Raw genomic sequence first — 14,741 nt, forward strand, 5'->3', positions numbered from 1 at the left:
ATTCATATCTTTTATAAGGCTCAGCCAAATTAACATTAGGCACTGAAAAAGCAAATCTTTTCATATCCTCCTTATCTAGAGGGAAAGAATAGAAATAATTCTTAATGTCTATAACCCATAGAGGCCATTCTCTTAGCAACTGAGTAGGAGATGGAAGTCCAGGCTGAAGAGTTCCCATAGTTTCTATCTGTTCATTTACTCTTCTTAGATCAGTTAACATCCTCCATTTCCCAGATTTCTTTTTCACCACAAATACTGGGGAATTCCAAGGACTTAGAGAAGGCCGCAAGTGTCCTTGGTCAAGTTGTTCATTCACTATGTCACATATTATAAAATAACAATATGCCAGGGGATATTATATTATATATTAGTATTATAATATAATAGGGAAGATCAGAAGGGATAGTTTAGGAGGGAAGGTAATGAATTCTGTTTTGCACATGAGCTTCAGAAACACAACAAAACAGAAAAGGAGAATACAAAGACAGGTGAAAATTAGAAAAGCTTTCTGTAGAAGCAAATATATACTTGTCATCTATCCATCCATTTATCTAAAGATTATGATTTCTTTATTTCACCAAATGTGAATTAAACTAGACAGAGTATCACAGATTCTTAGTTTATGAGTATGAGAAAATGTGTAGTTAACTGACAAAGAAAACAATTACATGATTAGAGTTTAATAATAGAAGTTTAAAAATTAGAAATATGGGACACAGAAAACAATTATAGGGTTAGAGTTAGAACTTAGTAATCACCACTTGTTCTTGCTCCTTTAGCAGATAGAGGACAAGAGTTAGAAGTCCTGACTCTCACACACTGATTGTACAACAGTGGGTAAATACATAAATATTCTTAATATTCCTCCACGATGACCCGAAAACTTTATAAATTGCAGAAGGGTATTTCTTTGCATTGGCAGAAGAAATTCCTCATTGGAAGGTCCATACACAAATGAAATCACAGGTCAGATTAAAAACAATAAAAACCGGTATACTTTTAATCATACTACACCAGACTTCATGCTAAAGTTTTTGTCATCTTGATTTCTGTCTAGTTTTCTCTAGTATTTCTATTCTAGTTTTTGATTATCTTCAAATACAAAATTTGTGTCTAATTTATAATTTAACACCAGTCAAATTTCCAACACATAATCTAGAAAATCATTAAAGTATGCCAATTTATCTACCCAAATACTCTAGATAGGTCATATGGGATTAGTCTGAATTGAACTGTAAAATGAATATCTTAGTACTAGCACCATATCTCAGAATTCCAAAAATTCTGTAAGCATGCTTTATGTCTGCATTCAAACTTTGACTCTTCAACCACTTTTCAAATTCTAGAAAAGCTTTGCTATTACTTAAATCAGTGCTCTATTTAAATGCTACAAAATGGATTGCTCTGACCTCAAGCAGCATTTCTACATAGAACACACACATATACGTGTGCACGCATGCATACACACACACACATACACACACACAGCGAGTACAAAAGTTTCTTGTACGAATCCCAGTGTGCACCTGGATAGCATGTGTCTAAAGATGGAAAACTCTGGCATACTATACTGAAAAAACAAACAGTCATTGGATTTACTAATACCTTCTGTCCTCCTGAGCTTTGCAAAATGCCTGATATTTTCTTGGTGAAGGAATATATCTGATACATCTTTATCAGTTAGGAGGTTTCAACCATAATATCTCCAATTTATATCAATACAAAATATTCAAGAAGAATAGGAGAATTTTTTCATACCATCAAAATAGGCATAACTGATAAAAAAAAAAGCTGATTTTTATTGCAACACAATTCCTAGAAACCCCAAGTTAACATTAGTAGATAAACTTTTCCAGAAAAGCTATGCTATCAAGAAACTGATTAAGGTCAAGCTTAATCAGATGTTGTCATCAAAGATGCTCTTGAGTAACAAGATTAATGCTATTAAATTTGTATTTACATAATAGCTTCCATATCAAATTATTTTAATATATATATATATATATTTACAATCTTCATATGAAAATACAAGAAAATAAACCATAGTAAATACTGATTGATTTCACTACTCTTTTAAGACTGCCCAACTACCTAGCCAAATTATGGTTAGAGGAACTATGTGTTACTATCAAGCAAAGACTACGAGAATTAGGTTATGCTCAGTAGTCATGGATTTTTCAGAATTTAAGATCTAGAAAAAAGTACATGTTAAGTATAAAGACATGTTATTTGTTACACTTATACAAGAAGTCTGATACCATTAATTATGAAATATATGTATTTAGAAATAGAAATAGAAAGATTTCCTAGGATCTTATAGCTGCTATATAGACCCACATGGATTTGGATAATATTCTTTCACCAGTGGACTCAAGAAATGGTAGGTAATAATCCCCATTTTATTCAGTTTCATGGAGAGAAGAGTATTCATTTGGAGACTGGTCCTTTTGCTTTCCCAGAAAACAGATTGCAAATAATATCAAAAGTAAGGAAGAGTTTTTACTGATGAATTTTCACAGGAGGTAATGGATCACTAATAATTCAGACAATGTTTAATGATTATAATGCACATATGCATTTATTTATTAGATCTGTCAACAGACATAATTAGTATTTACTATGTACTGTACATTGTATGAAGTGCTAACAGTGATAAAATTAGGAAGTTTGGCCATAGAAGGCATAGCTAGGAGTGAGGTGGGGAAGAAGGGAGGATTTAATAGCAACAAATTCCAGTTCAACATTAATAAAAAGTTGCAAAAAATCAGTTATCTAAAAGTAAAAAGAATGGGTTGCCTCAGGAAATTCCTCACTACTCATGATGAAATCTTCAAAGAGGATAGTCAAATAATTTAGAATCAGAATGGGGCTTTTAGATCACCCAATCTAACCTGTATAGACCAGGAAATTGAAACCAGGAGAAGATAGCTGACTTGTGCTTTGAGTTAAGGATAGTAATAAGCAGAGCTAAGATTTGTACCAATATTCTGACTTTGGAATCCAGGTGCTTCTTCTTCTATGTTACAGGGCCTCATGTGGTACCATCAGATGGCTCTGTTAAAGTCTTTCTAACTCTTTGAAGCTGAAATTAATGTGATAAAAATGGAAAGGTAAAGTGTAGTTAGATGGTAGAAAACCCTATATAAAGTGTTTTATTTGACACAGGCAAGCAGTATTTTTTTTTTGAGCAAGGGAATAAAAATAGAACTATATATAGGAAAAATCAGTTTGGAAGCATGCACTTGGCCTAGCTGAATGGTTGCTATTGTTATGTTGGTGATAGAGAGGAGTAGCATTCTAAAGCCTTTTAATTTGAGTGTGTATTCTTTTAATTATATTAAAGTTATTTCTATTATCTTGCATGTTCTATATATATCACTGAAAATTAGCCATTGAGTCTGAATCATATGCCTGGTTTGGGTCAAGTTTAACCTAAATAGGCAGAATGAATAACATCTTTAGAAATATGTTCTAATAAAAAAATGGGCCAAATTAATTTTTACAGTAAGAAATCAATATGTATTTGTTAATGCTCATCATAGTTAAAGTTAGAAACTGATTAGAAACTATAGGCAAAATAAGGGAGGGGTAGGGAAAATGTATTACCTAGTTGTCATTCTTAAAGCATAAAAATTACATCTTTCTTTTATCTTTTAATAATAGAAGTTTAAAAATTAGAAATATGGGATATTATACCATAGGATGTACTCTTGTAATTCCATTATTTTTTCCCACCAAAAATCTCAGTCAAGTTTCAAGTTATCTCCTCCTTTCCTTGCATGGCAAATTTTGCAAACCGAAGATCCCCAGTATTCAGAAATCACAGGGTTTTCTTCTTCCTATTTATCTGTTTGCTTCTCTTCTGAGTTTGTTGTTGTTCAACTATTTTTAACTCTTTGTGACCCAATTTTAGAGTTTCTTGACAAAGTAAAGAGTGGTTTGCCATTTCCTTCTATAGCTCATTTGACAGGTAAAGATACAGATAATTTCTGGATTTGAACTCAGGAAGAGAAATCTGGTACTCTATTCAGGTCTGGAAATCTATTCCCGATGCCATTTAGCTGCCACAAAATCTCTTATATATTCAAAGGCAATTTTTATGAAATACTATAAGAAATGAGATAAGGAGATACAAAATAATAGAATGAAATAGATTATAAAACAGCAGCAGGCATAAGGCATTTATCCCATTTCTTAGATTCCCTTTCAATTTAATTATTATGATAATTGGGACATAATTTTCACTTCTTTTTCTATACTTAAGGTTATGGATAGCCTATTTCAGTGGGCAAGTATCTCATGGGATAAAAAAAATTTATAAAGAGACTGTTACCTGTAACAATAAAAAGAGTACCTAAACTGATGAGATTTTAAATCCAATGAAGTACACAAGAAGATTACTGAGATTACTAACATGATGAGATAGAATTGGCTCATGAAATCTACAAAGAGCATCTGAGAGTGGACACAATGGTATAATGGGAAATCCCTGCTGAGCTTCCTACTAGTTTTGTGACCTTGGTCATAGAGCTTCACCTCTTACAGTTCTCAGGAACTCTTCAAAATATGAAGGCTAGACCAGGTAAACTAAATGGGATGCTGAGATTTCTATAACTTGCATTAAAAACTAAAGGGAAAATAAACAAAAGAAAATAGTTAATTTAAATTTGTGATATTCAAAAACAGAAATATACAATTATTTATAAAAGGAATGATAAAATTGACATTTATTGTTATTTTTTAATTGGTCATATAATATAAAAGCAGTATAAGAAATGGATGTAAGAGAATGTGATAAATAGAAAGTATCATGGAAACGATGAACATAAGCTTGGGCAGACTTTCAGATAAGAGGGAGGGTAGAAAGAGCCTGGGGTATTATGTAGTCTAGGGGGTCATGAAGAGTTAGATATGACTGACTGACTGAACAATAATTACCATTATTGATTACCATTTCTGAAATTATAATTTCAACTGATGTGATTTTAAAAGATAAAATAGTGCTAATTCAAATAAATAAGACAAAAGAAGTTCTATTTCCATAAAGTTGCCTACTGACCTGACTTATTTTTCTTTGTTCTTGTAAAGCTTCTTGGATTGCCTGAGATATTTTTTCTTGATCTTTATCATGCTCAGCTTTCCAAATTTCCTTCTCCTCAGCATGAATTTTTTTCAAGTTTTTTCTTTCTTCTTCTACTGTTTTTAAAATTGCATCCTTCATTGTTTCTTTCTCAAGCTTTGAAACAATAATGAAAGCAATATTGTTAAAGACAAGGATAAAAAAAGAATTATTTGAAGAAGATAGTTATTTACTAAATAAGAATATTATCACAGATAGACTACTCTTTATTTTTATTAGGTTTATGTCTAATTTTGTTTTATGTGCATGGTTTATAAAACTAAAATTGTATCTATAGTCAGCACTGTAGTGTCATATCTATATTTGTTATATAAGTACATTCAACACAATTTCTTGGGTTTCTGAGATACAGTTTCATTAATTGAGGCTTCCTGCAAAAGATTAATGGCAGGTACAGCACCCAGTGGTATTCCCCAGCAGTCTCCCATCCAAGTACTAACCAAGTCTGACTTTGATTATCTTCTAAGATCAGATGAGATTTGCACTTAACTATTATTAATCACTAATTGGGCATTGCCTCAGTTAAACTGATTCTTATTAAAGACATTAGCTTAAAAAGGCCAAGGTCTCCCCCTATATCCAGGGCCATATCCAGCCGTCCTGATCTCTATCTTGCCACTGGATCCAGATAGCTCTAAAGGAGAGAGTGAGCCTGGTGACATGCATAGCCCTCCTTTATTTAAAACTGATTCATGTGTATGTCATGGGATCATCTCTCCCATCGTCCTTTTCAAAAATAAATCTCAGATGAAAGACCAATAGTTCAGTATAAAATAGTCAACAATGGAAAAACTTTTATAGGATAGTTTTTAAATAAAATTGTATTGATATTACATTGTTTTTACACCAAAAGAATTTATTCTAGCATCCCTCTTCCTCTAACTCCTAGAGAGTCATTTCATCTAACATTTTCTAAGAAAAAAAAAAGGAATTAAGAGAAAAAAAATCAGCAAAAACAATCAAGAGATAGAAAAAAAATCTGAAAATATATGCAATGTACCACATCCATAGCCCCTTACCTCTATAAAGGAGTAAAGGTATATGCTCAATTTTCTTCTTTGGAGTCATGTTTATTGTTTGTAATTTTGCAAAATTCAATCGTTGTTGTTTTGTCGTTATTGGTTCTTTCCATTTAAAATGGAGTTACCATGAATATTGTTTTCATTATCTCTTTTATGTCAGATAATTTACCCCATTCTGTCTCTTCTTTTTCAGTGCATTCTTCTTTCTCACTTCTTTATTTTAATTTTTTAGATAATCATTTTATCATATTCAACTCATACTTATGCTCTCTTTGTATATTCCTTCTAACTATCCAAATAATGAGAAAGTTTTTCAGAGTTACAAATATCATTTTCCCAATGTAAGAATATAAACAGTTTAACCTTGTTTAATTCCTTATGATTTCTCTTTTCTGTTTAACTTTTTTTTTGGTACCTAGTATTCAAAAGTTAAATTTTCCATTCAGCTGTGATCCTTTAATTAGGATCTAATTCATTTAATATCTTTTCCCCCGAAAGGATTATACTCAGTTTTGCTGGGTAGGTGATTCTTGGTTGTAAGAATCTGGAATATCATATGCACAGCCCTAAAATCCTTTAGTTTACAAAGTGCTAAATGTTGTGTTATTTTGACTGGCCCCACAAGATATGATTTTGTTTTTGTTCACTTGCAATATTTTCTCCTTGACCTGGGAGCTCTGGAATTTGGCTATCGTATTCCTGGGAGTTTTCATTTCGAGATTTAATTCAGAAGGTAATTAGTAGATTTTTTTTTTCAATTTCTATTTTCTCTCCTAGTTCTAGGACATCAGAGCAATTTTCCTTAATAATTGCTTTAAAGAGATGTCTAAGCTCTTTTTGTGATTGTGGCTTTCAGTCCAAAAATTTTTACATTATCTCTCCCAGATTTATTTTCCAGATCAGTTGTTTTTCCAATGAGATATTTTACATTTTCTTCTATTTTTACATTCTTTTGTTTTTGTTTTATTATTTCTTGATGTCTCTTGGAATCATTAGCTTTCATTTGCCTGATTCTAATTTTTAAATAATCACTTTCTTTATTGAATTTTTGTCTCTCCTTTTTGCATTTAGCCAATTCTATATTTTATGGGATTCTTTTCTTCACTGATTTTCTGTACATCAAATTCATAGGACCAATTCTGCTTTTTAAGGAGATCTCTACAATGAATTTTTGTATTATCTTTTTTCCATTTGACACATTCTGCTTTTCTTTCTTCATTCATTATAGTATTTTATTTTTATAAATACATGCAAAGATAGTTTTCAATATTCACCTTTGCAAAAGCTTTTGTTCCAAATTTTTCTCCCTCTTTCACTACCCAAAACAGCAAGCAACCTAATATAGATTAAATATGTTCAATCTTCTAAATATCTTTCCATATTCATCATGCTGCATAAGAATAATCAGATTAAAAATGTAAAAATAAAATATGAGAAAGAAAACAAACAAACAAAGTCTTTATAATTCTCTATCTGGATGAGGTGGCACTTTCCAATAATTTTCCAGGCATTCTTCTCTTCATTGGATTTTTGTGTTTTTGTATTATTTTATTTTACCAATTTGGCCTATTCTATTTTTTTAAGATGTTGTTTTCTTTAATATTTTTTCTGCCTCCTTTACCAAGCTACTGACTCATTTTGCATGATTTTCTTGTAGCACTCTCATTTCTCTTCCCAGTTTTTCCTCTTTCTCTCTTACTCTGTTTTTAAAATTATTTTTGAGCTCGTCCATGGCTTTGGGCCAATCAATTTTTTTCTTTGAGTTTTTGAACATAGGATTTCTGACTTTATTGTTTTCTTCTGAATTTGTGTTTTGATCTTTCTCTGTCACTACAGTAATTTTCTATAGTCAGGAATTTTTGTGAGCTTTGCTTATTTTCCAGCCTATTTCTTGACTTTTAATTCTGATAAAATGGGGCTCTACTACTGGAGTGGAAAGGATACTGTTCTTCAAAATTTATTTTCAAAGAAAATTTTAGAGAACTGTAAGTTTTCAGTTCTTCCAAGGTGTTATGATGTAGAAATACATGTTTTTATTATTTTCCTGTACCATACACAGTTCTGTGAGCAACATAAGCACTTTTTCTACCCGTAACTGTGACCAATGAATGTCTCCCTGTCCCTTGCTGTAGACTGATGTGCTAATGCTCCTTTTTGCCTTAAGTCTGAGACCCAGGACTATGACCCAGATCCAAAAATGGGCAATGAAACAGAATTATACGCCCTCCCCCCCCCCAGTGCCAGCAAAAGGACTCCTGTAATCTCCTTTTTACTAATTGTTTGACCCCCTTAATGTCTGTATTCTCAGATGTCCAGAAACCACCACTACTGCCACTTATTCACTCATTCCCAAGGGCTTCTTCCGATCTGTTGGAATCTGGTTTGTGGTGGTATAGTCTGTGCTGGATTATATTTAGCTCTCACTAAGGTGTAGTAGATTTTTTCTTCAGAACCTCCCAGTTGTCTTGAATTGGAAAATTACCTAACTCTGCCTTCTATAGCTCTACTGCTCCAGAATTTGTTCTAAAGTATTACATAAAATCATTTTTAGAGAGTAGGTGAATCTCTGCTCCTTCTCTGCCATCTTGCCTTTCAGGCCTACATTGAGCTATTAAGGACTATTCTTTAATTCTGGTTATTGAACTGAATCCATCTAATTCTTAGAATTAGCTTCTTAGAATTATTAGTTTTCCTTCCAGACTTATTTCAGGTACAACACTGTATCCAAAGTCTTTCTTTATATCCTAGCTATCAAGGCACTCTTCCTCTTCAACCATTATGTACCCGGCTAGATACCTAGAGATAAAATTTAAAGGGCTAGAACTGAACAAATGCACTTGGATAATGGAGCATGTGAGACTAATTGCCAATTGGACAATTCTCTATTAATATGTTTGAAGGATGACCCTCCCCAACTATTCTGTGCTGGCGGGATTGGTGGGTGTGGACAAAGAAGGGGAAATGACATGAGTGGGTGGAGGCATTATCCTGGCAGTGGAGAGAGAAGAAGAAGTTGTGCAGATTGCTAGATCTAATCCCCTGACCGCTATTGCAAAAGACCAAGAATAAAGACTTTTGATTATCCTGACTCCGGCTGATTCTGGGAAGACAGGGTTCCAATAGTAAAAGATACTTCAAAATGCCTTTGTATTTATAAGGAATAGGGTTTTGCACATGGGCATTTAAATATTTGTTGAATTAAAATAAACATAAGGAGAAATGAAGAAGGAGACCCTCTTTCTGAAGCTATTACATCATAAATTACACAATTAACCAACTTACCTTTCTTAAATTTCACCCATTTATAAAGAAACCGATATATGGAAATACCTTTGCTGCAGTTGCTAATGCATCTTTACTTCTTTGCATTTCTTCTGTCAAATACTTTCCCAATATTTCCTGCAAATCACACAAATGTTTCCAAAAGATATTAGATCTATCATCTGAGGAAATGAGACCTATTTTCTCCAATGGTACTTGGAATCTTACCTTCTGATCTTGAGACTGTCGAGTTGAAGCTTCTTTTATTTTTTCTGTTAGATGTTCCTTTTCTACATCAAGCATATCAAGAAGCCTCTGATGCTTTAAGGAAAGATAATTAAATTGGTTTGAATATGAATATGATTAGAAAATAATCTAAGATAAAGGAGGAGTGAACTAAAAGAAAGGAGGAGAGTTGCTGAACTCCAATTGCCACACAGAATGTTTCTAACGACATGTAATGAAGCTGCTGCAAAGTGGTAAAGTTGTTATAACACCAGGCTTGCAGTTAGGAAGACATTTGAGTTCAAATCTACTCTCAGACCCTTATTAACTATGTGATTTTAGGCAAGTTATTTAACCTGTTTATTTCAGTTTCCTCATCCTTATCCAAATAGGGATAAAAATAGTTTCTTCTTTCAAGAGACATTGTGGGATCAAAAAGAATTATAATTGTAACATGTTTAGAAGTGCCTGGCCTATTATAATAAATATAGTGGTAAGCCCTATTTAAATGTTAGGTATTATTAAGACTGGTATTGTTATTGACTCGAAATATAGATACTATACATTTATATACTGTGAAGTTCATCTAAATAGAACTTTAACAGCCAACCACTGCCACCTTTCTCAAGTACTTCATGATATATTTCTCATTTCACCAAACTAAAGTATGATATGATATATGATATGAGGGGGCAGTGGATAGAGCACCAGTTTGAATTCAAATCTGATCTTAGACACTTAACACTTCCTAGCTGTATGTCTTTAATCACTTAATCCCAATTGCCTCAGCAAAATACATTTTAAAAAAGAGAGAGATGAATAAAATGGGAACAGAATAGGAAATTTCTTTTCAAATCAAACTAAGAAAGATAAAGAACTAAAATTAACTAGGATTTTAAGCTTATAGCAAAATAAATGATCAAATGCTGTTAATAAGTAAAATATATGAAAGACAAGTATCATCCTTAAATCAAATACTTTTCATAGTAGAGAATATTGCTGAATGGAAGTAAATAATTCTATTAATTACAGCTTTTGCAGCACAATATTTTTCTTTTTACCACAGACACATTAAGTAAAATCACAAGAGGCCAAGATGATACTATGTAATATCTAAGGCTACTTGATATTAGAGTTAATAGAGCTAGACCATTAGCTTTTATTCCAATATCTTAGAGAACACATCAACATTATACCTCAGTCAATACTTGACACTTTCTAATTTCCAGAGATCAGGAATAAGATGGGGGCGATGTGCCAGACATGTTATGGGAACCACGATTAGACCCTCTGTAGGAGAGGCAAACTTTTCTCCCAATGTTACTGTTCTTGAATTAGTTTGTTACTCTATCTCTCACTGAATTTGCCCCAAGTTCCAGAATTGCTATTTAAGAGTCTACTTCTATTATTCCTATAATTCTCTTCTCACTAACATATCTTACTATATAATCAGATTTAAAGCTAGACAGAATCACAGAAGCCAAACTCCACATTTAAAGGCAATGCAAGCAGTAAAGGACCAAATTAGGTTGCTAAATAATGTTCTTTGAGTGCAAGCCTAGCTCTCTTCCCTCTGCAACATGCTCAAATGGTATGCTATATTCTCCTCCTTTACAGCATTATTTTCTCAGATATCCTCTAAACATATTCCTTTCCTCACAATTTTCCATATAAATTTCTTCAGTCATGGTTCAACTCAGTCCTTACATCCCACAAATATTTCTGAACTAGTCCTGCTCAGTCATTATTTACCTTTCCTTAATTCCTTTAATATTTCTTGTCCTAACCACCCAAGTGATCATTTGGTTATATTATATGCTGCATTATTATCTAGTTTTGCATCTAAATCTTGCTTCCCTGACACAATTAGTAAGCTTTTAAGAACATGGGCTGTTTCTTAAGATTTCATTGATATTCTTTAATGTCCAGTACTGTATTAGGCAAATAACTGTGCAACAAAGGTTTCTTGAATAAGAAATAGATTTAAGGCACACATAGCTAGTTCTTACCATTTGAACGAGGTCATTACTAAGTGTAGTTAACAGTTAAGAGAATGACTTTTCCTTGTGTGGAAAAGAGTAACCTGCCTTTTCCCATATTCTCTGTCCCAAAAGAAATTTCTGCTCAAGTCAAACTTATTTATTCACTTATTGTCCCTACTCTGATGCCCTTTGTACTTTTTTTAACCATTACACTTCTGTTCTGTTCAGGTAAGTGAAGAAATGTCACTCTCTAGCCTTTATCTTCTAGGACCTTGTTCAAATTGTAATTCTTTTATCAAGCCTTCCTTGGCTCTAAGTTGGATCTGATTTCTCTTTCCTATGAACTCCTGTAATATTTATTGTTTATATCATTCATTAAGTAATTAATATGCACTGACATGACATAGTATTGTTTACATTTTTTATTGTTGATATGTGGTAAGAAGACCTTCAGGGATGATATAGTGAATAATGAGCCAGGATAGCCACCAAAGGAAAAAAGCATGCCTTTTAAATGTTGGTGCTCTAAAACAAAATCCCTTGGATAGAAGCAATATCTTATCCATTCAGGTTAAGCAGTTTTTTCAATTAAAAAAAAAAAAACAGGAGATATAAGTACCTTCAAAACTTAGTTGGTCCATGTTAGGTTCTTACTTAGTGCTAAGTCAGTACTTAACAATTCTCTAGTTCACACCTTTGGTTCCCGCCTTTAAGGGGAGTTTACTCCTTTGAACTTCTCAGGAAAACAAATCAAAGGTGAGACAGCAGAATCCCTTCACATACTCCAGCCTCTCCACTAATGACTCAATTTGTAAACAGAAAATAAAATCCCAGACAAAATACAAAGTATTATTATGTGGAGCATAACACTTAGGTTTAAATCCAAAACAACAACAAAACTCCCATCATATATATTAAAAGAATCCCCAATGATATGCAACCATATCACTGAAGCTGCCTTTTCTGAAAGTAACTTCTCCTCCAAAAATAAAGGTATTAAAACAGATGTCCTCCTACCTAAGTTTTCAAACTGCTTAAACTTGGACAGTTTTAAGAAAATGGTATATGACAAGGCTAAACCACAAAAATGTGACTTTCTAGATAAAAATAAAGAAAGAAAGAACATTTCAAACACATATGTAAATGGATGTAATCAGTATAATTTGACTACTGACAAAAGATCTTCAATTCTGTAGGCCCAGTTCTACAACAATTAGTAAGAACAGACCTTTAAAAACTGTAATAACATTACTAAAACAAAAACCACCAAACAGATTAGTATCTCCAAAAGAAAGGAGAAGTCTTAAACTGTCTCTAGTAAAAATAAAAGCCCTAAGACTTGGAAGTTCTTTTCACTTCACTATTTTATCTCACTATTTAAAATGATCATTTATAGCTCTAATTTGAGGTGAACAAATTCAATCTTCCTTCATTTTTGTCTTTTCCAACTCTAAGAAAGTAAGGATTTAGGCTATATTCTTCTTTGCTCTTTTCTTCCTAAAGGAAATCAAAAAAAGTATGATTTCACTTTGAAAGCATAAAATAAGTAAAAGTTGCAAAAGGTTTATCAGGCAAATATATTGTTCTCCACTAGAAGAGTTAGCTTAGGGCTGGGACAGAATGAAACTGATGATAGAAGAGTATATAAAACAAAGCATGTAGCATGGAATCAAGTCAAGGACAGTAACAAAAATTCCCCACAGCAGAAAATTTTAGAATTGAACCAATTTTAGAACTGCAAAAATACTAAATAAACCAAACTTAATAATGCATCCATATGGAAGATAAATCATGGATAATTAATTTCAGTTTATAACACATTAAGAAGACTATATGAAGGACAGAATATAATGTCTATCTAAATGATATGAACAAAAACTAACTGCCAACAGTGAAAAAAGCTGAAGAAATTTTAAAAGGGGAATTATTTCTCCTTGTATGAATTTCATGGAGCATAGATTAAGTGATTTCATTCAGAGCACTAACATTTATTAATAAACTTTAAAACCTTATCTCTTTGGCCATGTTTTGTTTTATATCAGATTCACATTTCCAATTAGGTTACTGACCTTGCATCTTGAATAATCAAGAATTTCAACTATATTTTAAGTGGGTAATTTTGATGCTAACATAAATACTATAGCATGCTTATAATACACACTATGTTCTGGTAACCCTCACTCCATACAATTCCTACAGTTTTTGAAAAAAAAAATTAAGCTTACAAAACTAGCTGTTAGGCAAACAAAGGGTCAGTAACTTACAAAGCTTTGTGAATTAACAGCCTTCTAGAAAAGAGAGAAAGAATACAATAATCTTCTATACTAATCTGTTCATGTGGCCATAGCAAATTTTCACAACTGAATGTCAGCTCTATAGTACCAGGTACCAGCACTTCATGTAACCTATGTATAAAAATCTTCCTTCTCAATATTCAAAAGCTTTACAAGAAGCCATTTTGCCATATTATTTTCAAGTTATCCAACTGTACTGCCCTATTAGCAAACAGTTTCTAAATCATTTTTCTCCCATGTAAACACAAGCAGTTAAAAAAAAATACTTGCCCAGTTTGACAGAGCTTTGTGGACTTGGCCCCTAATCAGAAAAAATAAATAATGGGGAAGGCCATGAAAAGTCGATTTAAATCCCCTGTTCTGAAAATGAACTTTCTTAATGCTATTGGAAGAACAAACTATTTTAAGCATTTAAACACACTAACCATTTGACCTTTTTGAATTACAATCACCCTGTGCAGCTTTTCCCACTTAAAAGGGGAAGAAAAGATTCCCATAGTTCCTGAAGTCATCTGAAGTCAACATAGAGCCATGTAAAATAATACTCTGCATGATTATAATGCCTTTCCTTTTGAAAGCATCTTAACATGCATTTACTATTTAGCCAGAATTGGGTTATAGTAGAAAAAAAGGATTGATAAATTATCAGTCTGGTGATATTCTTCTAGTCCTAGTAGAAAATAGACTTTTGAGTTCAAATTATGTGTCCCTGGATCATACAAGAAACAGGGAATTTGTAGTGTAGACAACTCCAGTTAAAAATGTAATGCTGGAGAAACTGAGGCAAGATAGAGATTAGAGAGTATTTAATATTTTA

General features: G+C 32.5%; 1 protein-coding gene across 9 annotated transcripts in view; it reads right to left on the minus strand.

The window, feature by feature from the left end:
- CCDC91 (coiled-coil domain containing 91) overlaps window positions 1–14,741 on the minus strand; it is a 533,266-nt gene that overhangs the window by 126,603 nt on the left and 391,922 nt on the right. For 7 of the 9 annotated variants that reach the window (XM_074270657.1, XM_074270661.1, XM_074270658.1 and 4 more), the window contains exons 9-11: window positions 9,652–9,744; window positions 9,493–9,561; window positions 5,060–5,236 (exon numbers count right to left, since the gene is read on the minus strand). In XM_074270657.1, the coding sequence (XP_074126758.1) occupies window positions 5,060–5,236; window positions 9,493–9,561; window positions 9,652–9,744 (339 nt within the window). The remainder of the gene's footprint in view (window positions 1–5,059; window positions 5,237–9,492; window positions 9,562–9,651; window positions 9,745–14,741) is intronic. The other 2 variants (XM_074270662.1, XM_074270664.1) reach the window with 1 other exon arrangement.

The sequence above is a fragment of the Sminthopsis crassicaudata genome, chromosome 5, assembly GCF_048593235.1.
Source record: "Sminthopsis crassicaudata isolate SCR6 chromosome 5, ASM4859323v1, whole genome shotgun sequence".
Taxonomy (NCBI): Eukaryota; Metazoa; Chordata; class Mammalia; order Dasyuromorphia; family Dasyuridae; genus Sminthopsis; species Sminthopsis crassicaudata.